The sequence below is a fragment of the Archocentrus centrarchus genome, chromosome 13, assembly GCF_007364275.1.
Source record: "Archocentrus centrarchus isolate MPI-CPG fArcCen1 chromosome 13, fArcCen1, whole genome shotgun sequence".
NCBI lineage: Eukaryota > Metazoa > Chordata > Actinopteri > Cichliformes > Cichlidae > Archocentrus > Archocentrus centrarchus.
In genome coordinates, this window is record NC_044358.1 from 5,083,786 (window position 1) to 5,099,703 (window position 15,918).

The 15,918-nt window shown below is 39.6% G+C and overlaps 1 protein-coding gene across 1 annotated transcript in view; it reads right to left on the bottom strand.

Annotated features, from left to right (window-relative positions):
* pipox (pipecolic acid oxidase) overlaps positions 1 to 15,918 on the bottom strand; it is a 36,764-nt gene that overhangs the window by 14,723 nt on the left and 6,123 nt on the right. Inside the window, exons 3-6 of the mRNA XM_030744898.1 lie at positions 12,019 to 12,232; positions 10,498 to 10,680; positions 4,863 to 5,015; positions 143 to 292 (exon numbers count right to left, since the gene is read on the bottom strand). Of these exons, the coding sequence (XP_030600758.1) occupies positions 143 to 292; positions 4,863 to 5,015; positions 10,498 to 10,680; positions 12,019 to 12,232 (700 nt within the window). The remainder of the gene's footprint in view (positions 1 to 142; positions 293 to 4,862; positions 5,016 to 10,497; positions 10,681 to 12,018; positions 12,233 to 15,918) is intronic.

Here is a 15,918-nt window from a genome sequence, read left to right on the forward strand (position 1 = left end):
ATTATTGTATGAAGATGTCCCTCTGATATGGGTCTGTAAAAATCCTCTTGCTTGATGAAAAAAATATAGTGGAGTGGGGTAAATTTTCCCTCTTCCTTTTTTCTCTGCACTTTGATAGATGAAGATGATGTTCACACTGTACCGTATACAAGCAGCTCTCCACCACAGCAGGTTCAGGGACCAGTCCAGGCAAACAGCGGGCGATGTAACGCTGGAGGATATCAATATCAGACCTGTCTTTCTGCAGGTCTCTCTGGTCTGGGTCTGTCTTGCTGCCCATATGATAGCATATCTGTGCAATGATGACATCACTGATATTAGTCCCCTATAAAATACTAAAAACGTGTCATATTGTCAGTGCTATCAGCGGCAGAAGGGCAATGGCAGTATTGGTGTTGAGTGTATATTAGTATTTATTGTGAATTAGAATAGTTTTCCATTCTGTTATCCTCTTACAGTGACAATTGATCCAGGGAATTCTTATACATCAAAGCTAAAATTACACAATCAGTTGAATGACAACAGAAGCACAACTTGGGTTGGAGCTGCAAATCCAGTCCTGTTTAAAGGTGGACACAAGAACCTTTTTGTTCACCCTTCAGCAACTTGATTTCACAGCACAGATTGATAAAATGTTTTATATTAAACATGAAATCATGTTCCACATGTTTATGTTAGTCCAGTACTGGATGATTGTATACACACACACTAAACTTCCAAAGCTTTCTTTTTGTGCTGTTGTTGTCAGCCAGTTCTGACACATACAGTCTTACCCAGAGACTAAAGGCACAGTAAGAAGCCTGAGAGATTAAAAGAACTGCTACTTTTTTTCTACAGGTTTTCTGCTTTAGAAAAATGTTTCCTGCCGTAAAACAAACAAACTAAAGATGAGAAAATGCTTCATTCCTCTGCTTCATTTTTGGCACTCTTTCAAACTGTTAAATGGTCCAAGTATTTCTAGCTCTGGTGACTGTCTCAGAATGAATAAATGCAACGTGGCATCACCATCTGTCCCCCCTGTTCTCTTCTGTGCATGTGGTCTGCTATTAGACTGTGAGCTCCTGCTGGCTTGCCATAATGCCCAAAATAGAGATGTGTCATCTGATGACACCAACTCCAGCACAAATCCTACAAATAATGGGATGCTGAGGGAGAACAAATCACATTTTAAAGTCCACTTTGCAGCAGCATTTCTGTTTTTAAAGTACATGGCAATAGTAGAACCATGGTAAGTTTCTTAACAGCAACATTCAGCAGTTTTGCATAATAGTAGCAGCAGCAGAAGAGTGTGAGACGGTTCACCATAACTGAACCCTTTCAGTATCTTGTCCAAGGATACTTAGGCACGCAGCCAGGAACAGCAGGGATCGAACCACCAACCTTCCAATTAGTAGATGACCTCCTGAGCCACAGCCACCCACAAAAGGTGTGACTGCCCTTCACACCGTTTTACTCTTTAAATGTTAAGGTCTTGAATGATCAGGCCCCATCTTACCTTAAAGACCTCACAGTAACACATCACCCGAATAGAGCACTTCGCTCTCAGACTGCTGGCTTACTTGTGGTTCCTAGGGTATTTAAAAGTAGAATGGGAGGCAGAACCTTCACAACTTCTGTGGAACCAGCTCTCAGTCTGGATTTGGGAGACAGACACCCTCTCTACTTTTAAGATTATGCTTAAAACTTTCCTTTATGGCTGCCCGGGTGGCTGAGGGGTGGAGCAGGTGACTACATGTACAGGTGCTGGTCATAAAATTAGAATATCATGAAAAAGTTGATTTATTTCAGTAATTCCATTCAAAAAGTCAAACTTGTATATTCATTCATTACACACAGACTGATATATTTCAATGTTTTTTTCTTTTAATTTTGATGATTATAACTGACAACTAATGAAAACCCCAAATTCAGTATCTCAGAAAATTAGAATGTTACTTAAGACCAATACAAAAAAAGGATTTTTAGAAATGTTGGCCAACTGAAAAGTATGAGCATGTACAGCATTCAATACATAGTTGGGCTCCTTTTGCCTGGATTACTGCAGCAGTGCGGCGTGGCATGGAGTCCATCAGTCTGTGGCACTGCTCAGGTGTTATGAGAGCCCAGGTTGCTCTGATAGTGGCCTTCAGCTCTTCTGAATTGTTGGGTCTGGTGTATCGCATCTTCCTCTTCACAATAGCCCATAGATTTTCTATGGGGTTAAAGGTCAGGCAAGTTTGCTGGCCAATCAAGAACAGGGATACCATGGTCCTTAAAGCAGGTACTGGTAGCTTTGGCACTGTGTGCAGGTGCCAAGTCCTGTTGGAAAATGAAATCTGCAACTCCATAAAGTTGCTCAGCAGCAGGAAGCATGAAGAGCTCTAAAACTTCCTGGTAGACGGCTGCATTAACCTTGGACCTCAGAAAACACAGTGGACCAACACCAGCAGATGACATGGTACCACAAACATCACTGACTGTGGAAACTTTACACTGGACCTCAAGCAATGTGGATTCTGTGCCTCTCCTCTCTTCCTCCAGACTCTGGGACCTTGATTTCCAAAGGAAATGCAAAATTGACTTTGATCAGAGAACATAACTTTGGAGCACTCAGCAGCAGTCCAGTCCTTTTTGTCTTTAGTCCAGGCGAGACGCTTCTGACGCCGTCTCTTGTTCAAGAGTGGCTCGACACGAGGACTGTGACAGCTGAAACCATGTCTGCATATGTCTGTGCGTGGTGGTTCTTGAAGCACTGACTCCAGCTGCAGTCCACTCTTTGTGAATCTCCCCCACATTTTTGAATGGGTTTGTTTCACAATCTTCTCCAGGGTGCAGTTATCCCTATTGTTGTACACTTTTTTCTACCACATCTTTTCCTTCCCTTCGCCTCTCTATTAATGTGCTTGGACACAGAGCTCTGTGAACAGCCAGCCTCTTTAGCAATGACCTTTTGTGTCTTGCCCTCCTTGTGCAAGGTGTCAAAGGTCGTCTTTTGGACAACTGTCAAGTCAGCAGTCTTCCCCATGATTGTGTAGCCTACAGAACTAGACTGAGAGACCATTTAAAGGCCTTTGCAGGTGTTTTGAGTTAATTAGCTGATTAGAGTGTGGCACCAGGTGTCTTCAATATTGAACCTTTTCACAATATCCTTTGGGGTTTTCATTAGCTGTCAGTTATAATCATGAAAATTAAAAGAAATAAACATTTGAAATATATCAGTCTGTGTGTAATGAATGAATATACAAGTTTGACTTGAATGGAATTACTGAAATAAATCAACTTTTTCATGATATTCTAATTTTATGACCAGCACCTGTATATGCCGCCTTGCAGTGCGAGTTCGAGTCCCGGCTTGTCGCCAATTTGACCGCGTGTCTTCTCCTGTATCTTTCCCCCATTTCCTGTCTCTCTATACTGCCAATAAAAGCTGCTGTGGCCAAAACAAACAAAAACAAAACAAAACAAAACAAAAAAAACTCTTTTATGATAAAGCTTATAGTTAGATCTCTTGAAAAAGAGAGCTCAATCTCAGTCTGTTTTATTAAAGGGTTTATTAATAAAATAATAATCCTGCTTATAGCAGTAACATTTATGATGCGCTTTTCTTTTTAAAAAAAAAGTTTTTAAAAAGCTACAAGAAGTCACTTTAAAATAAAACTTAAATTTATTAAAGTACAGAATTTGAGTAATATACTATTTGGCAAGGTGGTTAGCATTGTCCTGGGTTCAAATAAGGTCCTGAGTTGAATTCAGTCTTTGGCCTTTCTGTGTAGTGTTTGCATGTTCGCTCACTGTCTGTGTGCCTTCTCTCTGGATACTCAAGCGTCCTTCCACAGTCCAAAGATATGCATGTGGTTAGGTTAATTGGTTATTCTAAATTAGGTGTTGTCTGTGTCTATGTGTTAACCCTGTGACAGACTGCTGACCTGTCCAGGGTATACACTGCCTCTTTGCCATATGGCAGCTGGGATAGGCTCCAGTCCTCCTGCAACCCAGATAAGTGGAAGAAAATGGATGGCTGGATAGACTATTTGGCAGTTAGACTCTGATGAATTAGCAGAGTTCAAACAACATGAGGAAGAAGGGTAGGATACCCTGGACACTGATTTTGGTGTGGATGAAGCATATGGAGACCTGGATGAGGATCTCTGAGTGACCAGGAACAGGTGAAAATGGGAGGAGGCAGATATTATAAATAAATGAATGACAAAAAAATCACTAAGATTGAAAGTATAGTGAACAAGAGGCTGATATGATCACAAAAGGCACAAAAGAAACGTATTGGACCAGAGTGATGATGACAACATGGAAATGAGGAAGTGTGAAGAATAGCAGTTCGAATGCCGAAGAATGCAGATAAATGTGGGAATACTGAGCTTATACAAAAGTTTCATTCATTGGTTGCTGGTAATTTTATTACTCCTATCTATTTTTAATTACTTTTGTGCTTTTTCCTCACGTTCATTAGATTGTATTAAGACAAAAGGAGACAGGAAAGCAGGAACGACACAGGGACAGGACTGAACCCAGGCTGCTGATTCTCACCCGTGTGTTTGATTCTGACCCAAGGCATAATGCTGAGCAGGTCTGCTCAACCACTGAGCTAAAGCAGTGCCCCTAATAGTGACATCTCTAAGCTGTTCTCTGGTGGTGTTGCCTTCATTTGAGTAAAAGCTGTATTTGCTTGAGTACACAGCACTGATTTATATTCTAATACTGAGTAACAAAACCAAATGAGCAACTACAAAAATCATACACTGAAATCAAAATTTGAAATATTTTATGAAGTCTACTTTCAGTTAATAACTTGAATGTTAAGGTGTGTATACAGAATAGTTTCCCCTATGAAAAATCACACTGGAGGGTCCAGTAATGTGACGTACCTTCACCAGCCCTGGGTACTCATTGGATGGAAGGCCGTAGATGTGCTCTTTGGACTCCAAGCATTCAATTTGTATGAAGCAGGGAAATCGCTTCGTCACGTTATACGACCCAGGAACTTTCTCCTTCCAGTAGCACACGTTGATCTTCACTACCTGCAGTAAGGTAACCAGGAAACCCATTAGTGGAACGGTCAATCGCCTAATGAGTGACTGTATGTTTTTACAGCATTATTTTTGGTGCCCCTCTGTAGCCTGACAAAAGAAAAAAAAACAAGTTTTGTGTTGAGTGTGGGCTTTCACACATATGATTGAATGCAGTTTAAACATTTGGTATATTGTATCGCTAATCAGTTACAGACTTGAATAATACACACACACACACACACACACACACACACACACACACACACACACACACACACACACACACACACACACACACACACACACACACACACACACACACACACAGGAAATAAAATTAGCACCTTGGTATCAGCATTGAAACAGCATAGTGGCTAAAGCTTAAAATACACTCATGCATAACACCACCTACTGCAGCCTCCTCAACAGTTTTTGTTTTTCTGTAGAATAAAAGTGCAATTACAAAAGTAGCTCTGCGGTGGTGAGGTGAGAATTAGGATTTAATGAAATGTACACATGCTTGTACAAATTCATGCTTGTCCATCTAAGGGCAGCAATAATTAAGATACATTTTTCAGGAGCTTTCAGAGTAATGAACTAACAGCCCCTACACTCATTCCCAGGGACAATAAAAATTCAGACAGAAGTGCTCTGGCAAGCCAATGAGCTCAGAGCTTGTGCTTTTCCACCAGTTCACTCAAGCATGATATTCCCTGGACCCCCCTGCCTGCTGCTTGTCTGAATAATGTAATTCCAATATCAACTCCACTTCTCTACTCCAACAGCTGTCTGCTTGTTTTTCCGTCACCTTCTCTTTTCAGGCAGAGTGGCATATGGAAAAGACTCAATTGCTGACGCAGGTCTCTTGAGCTGTTTAAATATGGAAGAGAAATTATTTTGTTTCTATGGGATCTTCAGCTGAGTATTTAAAGGGTAGGAAGAGCAGCATCCCGGTGATGAAAAGAGTGGGGTGGAGCTAGACTGGAATAAATCTGCAGCTGTAAGGCAGTCGTAGCTCTCAGACACATGATCTCGTGTGAAACATGCAGCCGAGTCTAAACTCAGGGCTAAATGTGTAAATGGACCGGTTCTTATGTAGCACTTTACTCTACTTTGAGCACTCGAAGTGCTTTATACAACATGCCCCATTCATCCATTCAAATAAGCACATCTACACCTAAGTACTTTCTAACAGTCACACTCCAAAGGCTGCATTAGAGAGCAACTTGGGGTTCAGTATCTTGCCCAAGGATACTTTGACATGCAGACTGCAACAGCAGGGATCGAACCACCAACCTTCCGATTGGGTTAGTTCTACCTCCTGAGCTACAGCCACCACCAAACAAATGTGTGTAAATAACAAATGCACATAATATATCCTTTCCACATAAAGCAAGGTTGGGTACACCTCACATACTTCAGACCATGAAAGGACAGAATTCCCCAAAGCGACAATGAAAATTACATTAAATGTACTGTATGAAAAAAGTAAACCTGTTATAAAACAATACCCTTCTAGTATTCTTCATTTTGGAGCAGTCTGTAAGGTCTCTCTATGAGTGCTGTACACTTAATGAAATAAAAATTACTAAGATATATTGCTATTTAAAATGGGTGTTGAGGGGTAAAGATGCCTCTCGTCTCATCACAGAAACTATAGGAGCTATGGTGCTTTCTTCATTAGAGGACACATTTACAAGAATGATCTTCTGATGTCTGAGTTTTCATGAATACAGCCTGGAAACTGTTTTCTGACCAAGCTGACCTAAATAAACTAAACAGGCCTATTCTAACTTATCAGATAATTCAATTAGGTGTAAATAACAACTGCATATTTTTAATAGTGCACTTTATTATAAATTCTAAAACATAGCACAAAGTTTGCAGATGCCTTAACACCCTTTTTAGTAATATACTCTGTTACGAACATTTACTACATCAAGGCATGGAGCATGTATACGCAGAACTACGATGACAGAACTGGATCCTGAGAGGATGACAGGCTTTCAGCCACCACCAGCACAACCGCACTTCTTGTCAGCAATGGAGAGTCCAGCCGAAGGTTCCACAGATGGCAAACATTCGGATTTTTCTGTCCGCCCCTTCTACTCAACTGGTGTTGACTTCTTCAGACCCTACGTTGTCAAGATAGGCAGAAGGACGGAGAACGGCCGGGGTGTAATCTTTAAGTGCTTCACAACACGGGCGGGTTCCCATTTGAGCTCAACTCCACGGATGTGGATGATTTCTTCCTTGCTCTTCGTAGGTTCATCACAAGAAGGGGCCATCCAAAGGAAATACTGTCCAACTGTGGTATTAACTGCTGTGGCGCCTCACGGGGAATCAAGGACGCCTTTGTAGCTACGGAACCAAAACTTAGAGAGCAGCTGACAGAATACCAAATTGATTGATGTTCAACTCACTGAATGCTCCTCACTGTGGTGCTAGTGCTGTTGTGTGGACATAGCTAAGTAGCTAATGAGATTTATATTAACAAGTAACTGCTACAGTATCGTTTGAGTTAATGTAGAAATAATTAATGAAGATATTGTTAAAGTTTATTTTATTAAGCTAATCTACACATATCTCTGTTGGGTTTTGCTCTGTTTCAGCAACTGTAAATTACTGCACAGCTCTGGACTCCAAAATCAGTTCAGTAAAGCTTCCAAACGAATCTTCACGACTCTGTTCTTTGACCAGACCCCACTAGTAATAAATTGTTCCTCAAACCAGCATCAGGGGTCATATTCCCAACATTATTTTAAAACTAGTGATACAACATCTATGTAATACCTTTTGTAAGTCATGATATTAATGTGTTTATTTATCGTCAGTCTTAAAGCTAGGATAGGTGTAGAAGGTTCTCTCTCTCTCTCTCTCTCACACACGCACACGCACACACACACACAAAATATTATAGAGGGATTTTTGAAGTGGGAGTTGAAAATTATGGTTTGTGGGGACTGGGTGAGCCATTTCTATTTTCATTAAGTGTGAAGACAGGGTTGAATGCTAATGCTGTGTTAATTCTCTCCTGCCTGTCAGCATATACAGTTCTTGCACCTATAACTAACTAACTAACTAACCAACCAACCAACTAACTGCTGGATACTTTTTTGTGGGGCATATATTCGTTATTGCATTTGGTCCCTTTCACAGCAAAGCAGAGTATTAAAATGAATCACAGAGATGATATACGAAGATTAGTAATAGACAACTTAGTTTATCGAGTAGTGCTGAAAGTAAGCATTGCCGCTAATGACTGTTAGTTTGGAAAGTCAGCTTATCAGCAGCACAGGATTATTCCCTGCAGTTGTAAGGGCAGGGCCAAATCTTTGGGTCCCTCCTGTACAGCAGTTTTTCCCTGAGTCTTCACCCTAAATGTTTAGAACAGAGCACCACATATTTCTGGACTGTTTCTTTAGAGCAGAATACACACAAATACAGCATTGTTGTGCAATCCCAGTTCTGTCATAACACATCTAAAATGCACCCTCCACTGACAGGATGCAGCAATAATCAATTCACAATTAAATTTTGATTTACTTTTTGTTTAAAAACAGCAGTGCAATTAGCCAGCAATAACCATCGAGTGCAAGCATCACTGTCTTCTCTTTTACTTGTTCAGTGTGCACAACCACTACTTAATTTGCTGCAAGCAAATAGCTGTATCAGTTTTTTACAGAACAGTTCACCTTTATAATTCTGTTGTAATTATAGAACCTCTGAGCAAGCTGTAAATGAATGTGCTTCCATTATCACTGCTCCTGGTGAATACACAGGACAGTATCACCAATTTTCCAAAATGCTGCTTAGAGGCATTACCACTCGCGTTCGCATTGGTCATATCACAAATGGGGGATCTCATTATGGTCAAGAACTTGGCTGAGGACCAGTCAAGAATCAGCTAAGGACCTGTCATGGCCCTGTCAAGGACCAGCCAGCCATTTTAAGTGGCTGTATCTGTAAATTTCATTAGGATCACTTTTGTTTTGCCCACAACAGGATTATTTTCTATTGCACCAGGCCATCAACTCAACCACCACTGTTGCTGGTGACTGCCGCCCTATTTATATCTGGAATTAGCAGGTTTGCAAAGTAATCACTGCAATGAAAGAATCAGAATCCTCAAATCACAGGCCGAGGAGGAGGAGTAGCAGCAATCTTCCATTCCAGCTTATTAATCAACCACAGACCCAGACAGAATTTTAATTCATTTGATTGCATTGCACAGCCTTATCGGAAAACTCCAAAATCAGTTTTATTTGATCTCTTCTGTCCACCTGACCCTTACTTGGAGTTTATATATGATTTTTTTTAGACTTTTTTTTTTTTATGTGATTTAGTACTCAGTTTAGATAAAATAATTGGGTGATTTTAACATCCATGTACATGCTGAAAACGACAGCCTCGACACTGGAGTGTCTTCTTTCAAATGGCTTATTTCAAAATGTAAATGAACCCACCCGCCACTGTGATCACATTCTAGATCTTGTTCTGAGTTGTAGCATATAAACTGAAGATTTACAATATAAAGCACCTTGAGGCGGCTGTTGTTGTGATTTGGCACTATATAAATAAAAGTGAATTGAAAGCAAAGGTTTACCAGTATCTGAAAACCAATTAATGACACAATGTTCTTACTGACTCAAACAAGCTCAAAACAAGCCACAGGCAGCAGCAGTAACAATAGGTTGGCAATGAAAAAATACTGCCAACTATTGCAAGGATACACTAAATTTTGTTAGCCATTTGGCTTGACTTGACTTACTCTTAGAGCAATTTCACAGTCCTGGAAGGCAATCTGTCTCCAAACAATTGTGCTCTAACTTGGACTGACTGAAGCCAGATTGGCAAATGCCTGCAAATAATTGCTGTCTAATTTATAAAGGCAGACAGATTGTCAAATGTTGCAACCAGTCTGAATCAGTCTATGCTGATGAGTAACTGGTCTGCAGTGCATCTCTTTGCAACAGGGGACTAAACTCCGCTGGTTGTATTGTGGTTATATTCATATAGAAAAGAATGGCACCTATGTCACTTAGCAGTTTAACTGCCATCCTGCAGCAACAGCATCACTATTTATAGAGTCATTTCTGAATTTCTGTCTATGACATGAAACAGAAATTTATGTCATACACTTTCTACTTACATTCAGAGTCCAGAATTTGTATAATGTGAATAATGTGAATTTCTGTCTATGTAGACATGTACAAATTTGTGATCTTTGCCAATTTATCACAGTTAATTGCTATATTACCACAGATTGCAACTTGGCCCCATTCAATTGCAGACAGATAGCAGACTGACTCCATCTTATTGCTGTTTTATCACTACTCTGAAGACAGCAGCTGACCTGGTCCTTGTCTTTGAAACAACCATTTCAAAAGCAACAATGATACTAATAACTGTAACATCACCCTGAAAATGCTGACTAGCATAAACAGTCATATAAGTATTACTACATATTATTGACTGTGCATTTAAATACCTCTAGTGGCAGCTGTAAGCCAGTGTGGGCCAGCAGTTTATTAGTCCAGGGTCCAGCGGTGATCACCAAACTCTTAGCATGATAAATACCCACAGTGGTTGACACTCTTACAACAGGGCCAGGCTTGATGTCCGTTACCTTCTCATTGTCTCGTATGACTCCACCTAACTTCTGAAATTGCCCCTGTAAAAGAAGAGAACAATACAATGTTTATCCTCAGAAATCCCTCAGAGATATAAACTTCCTTATATTGCTAGAAGGAACACAAGAAATATAAAATACTTCTGGGAATTAATGGACAACAGGTTCCATGAATATTTCATTTATCATTAAAAAAAACTGATTCCCCATACTGATGGTTTTTCAAGATGCGTTTAAGTAGCATTTAAAATATTTTGGAATGACTGGAGTTCATGTTTTAAAGTAATGCTGGATTAGCTTTTACTTCTTTGATACTAGATACTTTGATATATGATAACTAACCCTAACCCCTCTTGCTGTGATAGTGCGAACATTACACCCACCACGCCGCTGCTGACCACGATTTCAATCAGAATGGAAGAATGTGTGGCTGAAGCTGCAACTACTGTGTGCTACTGCATAGCAAGAAAAAGACAAAGGATATGGGATACAGAATACAACACTTGCAGTTTTTGGACAAAAGATGAAGTTTGATTTTGAACAAAGAGGAAAAAATATAGAAGAAATTTAGAAAAATGCAACTTTGGGATGATAAATATGTAACGAGAGATTAACCACAATACGTATTTAGACATAATGTAATTTTCTGATGTATTTTACACCTCACCATACAAGTTTTATAAGTGACTGTTGCTTCACAAAAAACACAGCTCAACAATCTGTCCAGTCAATTGAAAGCTGCACCTCACTGAAACACCAAAGCAGTGTTTTGTGCTTGACCTGGCAGCCATGGATGAGTCTGTTTTCCTGCAGTGCTTTTTCTCAGCACTGACAATCAAACAATGCAAATTTATTGCAGCAAGATAATCCATGTGTAAGCTATTATTAGATTAAAAATGGGGAGAAATATGTAATACATTTCCCATTTTTCCCCACCCAGTTCTCTTCCTGCAACTTGCACATGGACTCAAACATTGTTCCTACTTTCATCTTTCATTACTACCACATGCTCGTACAGGTTTTAGTTATAAGAGGTTCAGTGGCAGATTCAAAACACAGTTTTCTGACATTACTCTGAAAAACACTTAAAAATTATTTTAACATACTGGTTGACTTTGCCCCTAAAATTAATCTGGAAAAACCTTTTTAGATTGTAAGGAGTGCAGAGAACGTTTATACTCTACAACCATGCCATCTCCTTTCATGTGAATATTTGGATTATTTGAAAACATAAGCAACAAAACACTTAATTAACTTTGTAGTTTTTTAAAAAAAATATATCACTTATTAATGATGGATTTTTTTTTAACTCAGTTTTGTCATATTTCAGAACATTATTATTAAACGAAACAAGTCTGTGTCATGGTGTCTTTGGTTTACCTGTACAGTCTTGAGTGCCCGATCAGCAAACAGAACTCCAGCAGTTGTATCCACCATTGCTTCGTCTCCCTCAGACAAGTTGACGAGGGGAATGTGCTGGCTAAAGTTGTCACGGGTCAGGTTCACCACAGGAACTTTATTTCTTTGCAGGGTGTTCTTAATCATCTGGTAATTATTATTCTTCTCTGGTCCCATAATCAGGAGCCCTGTTTGTCTGAAAATGGAGATTACAGGAATTGAAGGCGGCATCAAACACACATACATATACACACGCATATATACACATACATACAATAAGTAAAATAATTATTTGATCCCCTGCTGAATTTGTACTGTAAGTTTGTCCCCTTGCAAAGAAATGAAGTTTCTAATTTTTATGGGATTTTCATTTTAATGGAGAGAGGTAGGATATCAACCAAAAATCCAGAAAAAAAAACCAAAAAAACATAAAAACACTGATTTTTATGTCACTGAGCGAAGTAAGTATTTGATCCTCAAGCAAAACATGACTTTGTACTTGGTGGAGAAACCCTTACTGCCAAGCACGGCAGTCAGACATTTCTTGTAGTTGGTCACCAGGTTTGGGAGGGATTTGGCCCACTCCTCTTTACAGAAACTCTCATTCCTTTAACTTTCTCGGCTGCCACTTAGCAACTCGAAGCTTCACCTCCATCCACAGATTTTCTATAGGATTGAGGTCTGGAGAGTGGCTAGGCCACTCCATGACCTTATGGACCACCATGACCTGTCCCACTCCTTCATTGCCTTGGCAATATGTTTTTGGTCATTATCATGCTGGAAGGCCCATCCGTGACCCATGTTCAGTGTTATGGGTCATGCAATAAAATGCAAATTAACTATTTAAAAATCATACAGTGTGATTTTCTTTTTTTTTTTTTATTCTGTCTCTCACAGTTGAAGTGTACCTACAATAAAAATTACAGACCTCTCCAGTCTTTGTAGGTGGGAAAACTTCGGCAGTGTATCAAAGACTTATTTCCCCCACTGTATGTATGTTATGTAGGTAGGTAAAATTATGAGCGTTTCCATTAAATTCACGTCTTTCTTAGATTCACTCTTAAGGCCTGTGAGATAACAGTTGTAGTTATCAGTGCAACACTGATGTACTGAACAGTCTTGGGAGCAAGCTAAGAACACGATTTCTTTTTCCTCTGTTTTTTCTGTATTTTTTCTTTTATCCATAATTTCTCTCACATTATGACAACTGATATTCCACTTGTCACAGTAACTGCAAGGATAACACTGCATTATTACAGCTTTAACCTTTAAACTAGGTTAAAACTGATACTAGGAGACTCAAGGCTACTAGTTCACAGTATCTATAGAGAATGTAGTATGGGGTTTGGCTGAACTTCTTCAGATAAATATTCAGCTGGACTGTCTCTCCAACAACCAGCACTTGTATTAAAAGGACAGAGGAGTCCTTACTCCCCACTTACCACTTTGAGAAAATGCAATCATAGCAGAGCTTGTTTCAAAGAAATGCAAAATTACCTCATTTTGGTTTCAAAATGACCACAAGCTGAAGGAAGTGAAAGAATGAGGGGATTGATGTTGCTTTTCTACACCAACTGATCTGATAGCTCAACTAAAGTCAACTGAACTGCTACTAACCCCTCTTAACAGAATACTATTAGGATGTTAAAGAATTCTGAAAAAAGGGGAAATCTCATGAACACTCTAAACACCTAAAAATAGCTTTAAAAACAATTGTGAAGTGTCACTTATAAGTTAGTTTTAACTTAAAGATCACAAGTAGCTCTTTTTAACTATGTGTGAATATTTAAGGTTTGTATATTTGTATATTTCAGCATCCATTTCTCATCATCTCTTTTTTCTCATCTACTTAATCTGCCTCCTCCACCACTGCTCTCTCATCCCAGATCTCCATCTCATCCTCTTCTTCCTCACCTCAAGCCTCATTCTCCTGAACTGAAGTCAGGACTCTAACACACAAAAATGTATATGAAGATGCCTATTTATTACAGATATTGCCCCAAAGCGACCCTCCGATCTCCGGACAGCTGACAGGAGCTGGCTGAACAACAGCAGCAGATGGTTATAAGTTAACAGTATACCAGCTAATGTTAGGCTCAAATGTCCTAAAAATCACACTTTCCCTCTGATAAACAGTGTGATTACATTCTCACATCATACGAGTTTATTCGCTCACAGTGTCTGAGTCGTTAACAACGTTAGATCCACCTTGAAGAAAGTTTCAGTGACAGCGGCCAAAACAGCAGCGCTTAGTAAAACAGAATCACTTACTGACAGAAAAGTCCTGGACATCAACAGCTCACCTCAGAATTGCTGTCATTGGACAGAAGTGAGCTTCACCCACTCATCAACCCGTATGGGACTCCGTTCACAAACCTTTGCAGCCTCGTTCAGAGCAAAATATGGACACTCTACACAAGGCACGCAAAATGCAAATGTGACATATCCATTTTTTATTCCTGATTTATTGTTAAGTGCTAAGATTAAAATATGTTAAAATGTAGTGTGTACAAACACATTTTTATACACAAACAGTTGTAAAAACACACCGGTGTTTTGCCAAAAAGTGATTTCCAGTATTTGCCAACAAATGATTGTATCTCTCATTAATGATATCAAGACATCTTGAGCCAGAAATAACATTCCTGTCATAAAGTAGAAGCTGCAATGACTTTTTGGTAAAGTGACTTTTATATATTCTCTGTTTACCTGGGTAAGAACTGTCAAGGACATTAAAAATGCCTTTTTAAAGACAGATATGGACTCAGCCAATTACCTACAGCTCATATTTTTGTCATCTAAACCCAAGTTCACTGTAAATGGAACTGTTTAGGGCCACAGATTATTAAGTTATTATATACCATCAGAACTAACAATGAAAGACTCCTGAAAACAAAAAAAGATATTAAACAGGAGGGCCTTTCCTCTGTTGTTGTTTTTTTTAATCTTTAATCTTATTGAAAACTGTTGACCTGACCTGCGTCTGTTGCCACATCTTCGATGCATATAGATACAAATGTGGTGGTGGTGGTGGTGGGAACTATGAAACTAAGTAATACCGTATTTTTCGGACTATAAGTCGCTCCGGAGTATAAGTCGCACCAGCCAAAAAATGCATAATAAAGAAGAAAAAAAACTTATATAAGTCGCACTGGACTATAAGTCGCATGGGGGGTTAATTTGATAGAATCTGAGACCCAGAGCAGACATTCCATCTTGAAAGGCAATTTAAAATAATAATGGATTAAAGAACAGGGCGAACACGGTTACGCATACGTTATGCTAATGTAACACATTCAGCTACATGACGCACAATGAACTGAGTACATGTCTGGTATGTTAACGTAACATTAACAGTTATTCAGATAACCATAGCGTAAAGAACATGCTTCATTCTCGGTGTCGCTTCTAAACAACTCCGCACACTCCATACGTAGACGAAGCGCCGCTTCCTCTTCTGTGTCGCTTTCATCAGACTCGTCATCAGTTGCAGTTCCAATTACTCCGGCCTTTCTGAATCCCGACAGGATGGTTTCGGTTGTCACTGAAGCCCATGTTTTCTTGATCCATCCAATGACTTACAGGAAAGTTGGGTGGCGCATTCTCCCAGTTGCCGTGAAGCTGTGCTGTCCATCCATCATCCACTGCTCCCGCAGGTTACGCAAGACTGCCTTAAAGCTCCCGTTCACGGAGATGTCAAGTGGCTGGAGTATTTTGGTTAATGTGTTAATAATTTCACATATAAGTCGCTCCGGAGTATAGGTCGCACCCCCCAGCCAAACTATGAAAAAAAAGTGTGACTTATAGTCCGGAAAATACGGTACACGGAAATTACTCATAAATATTACCAGTGACGACATAGTGACTGGACATCATTACTAG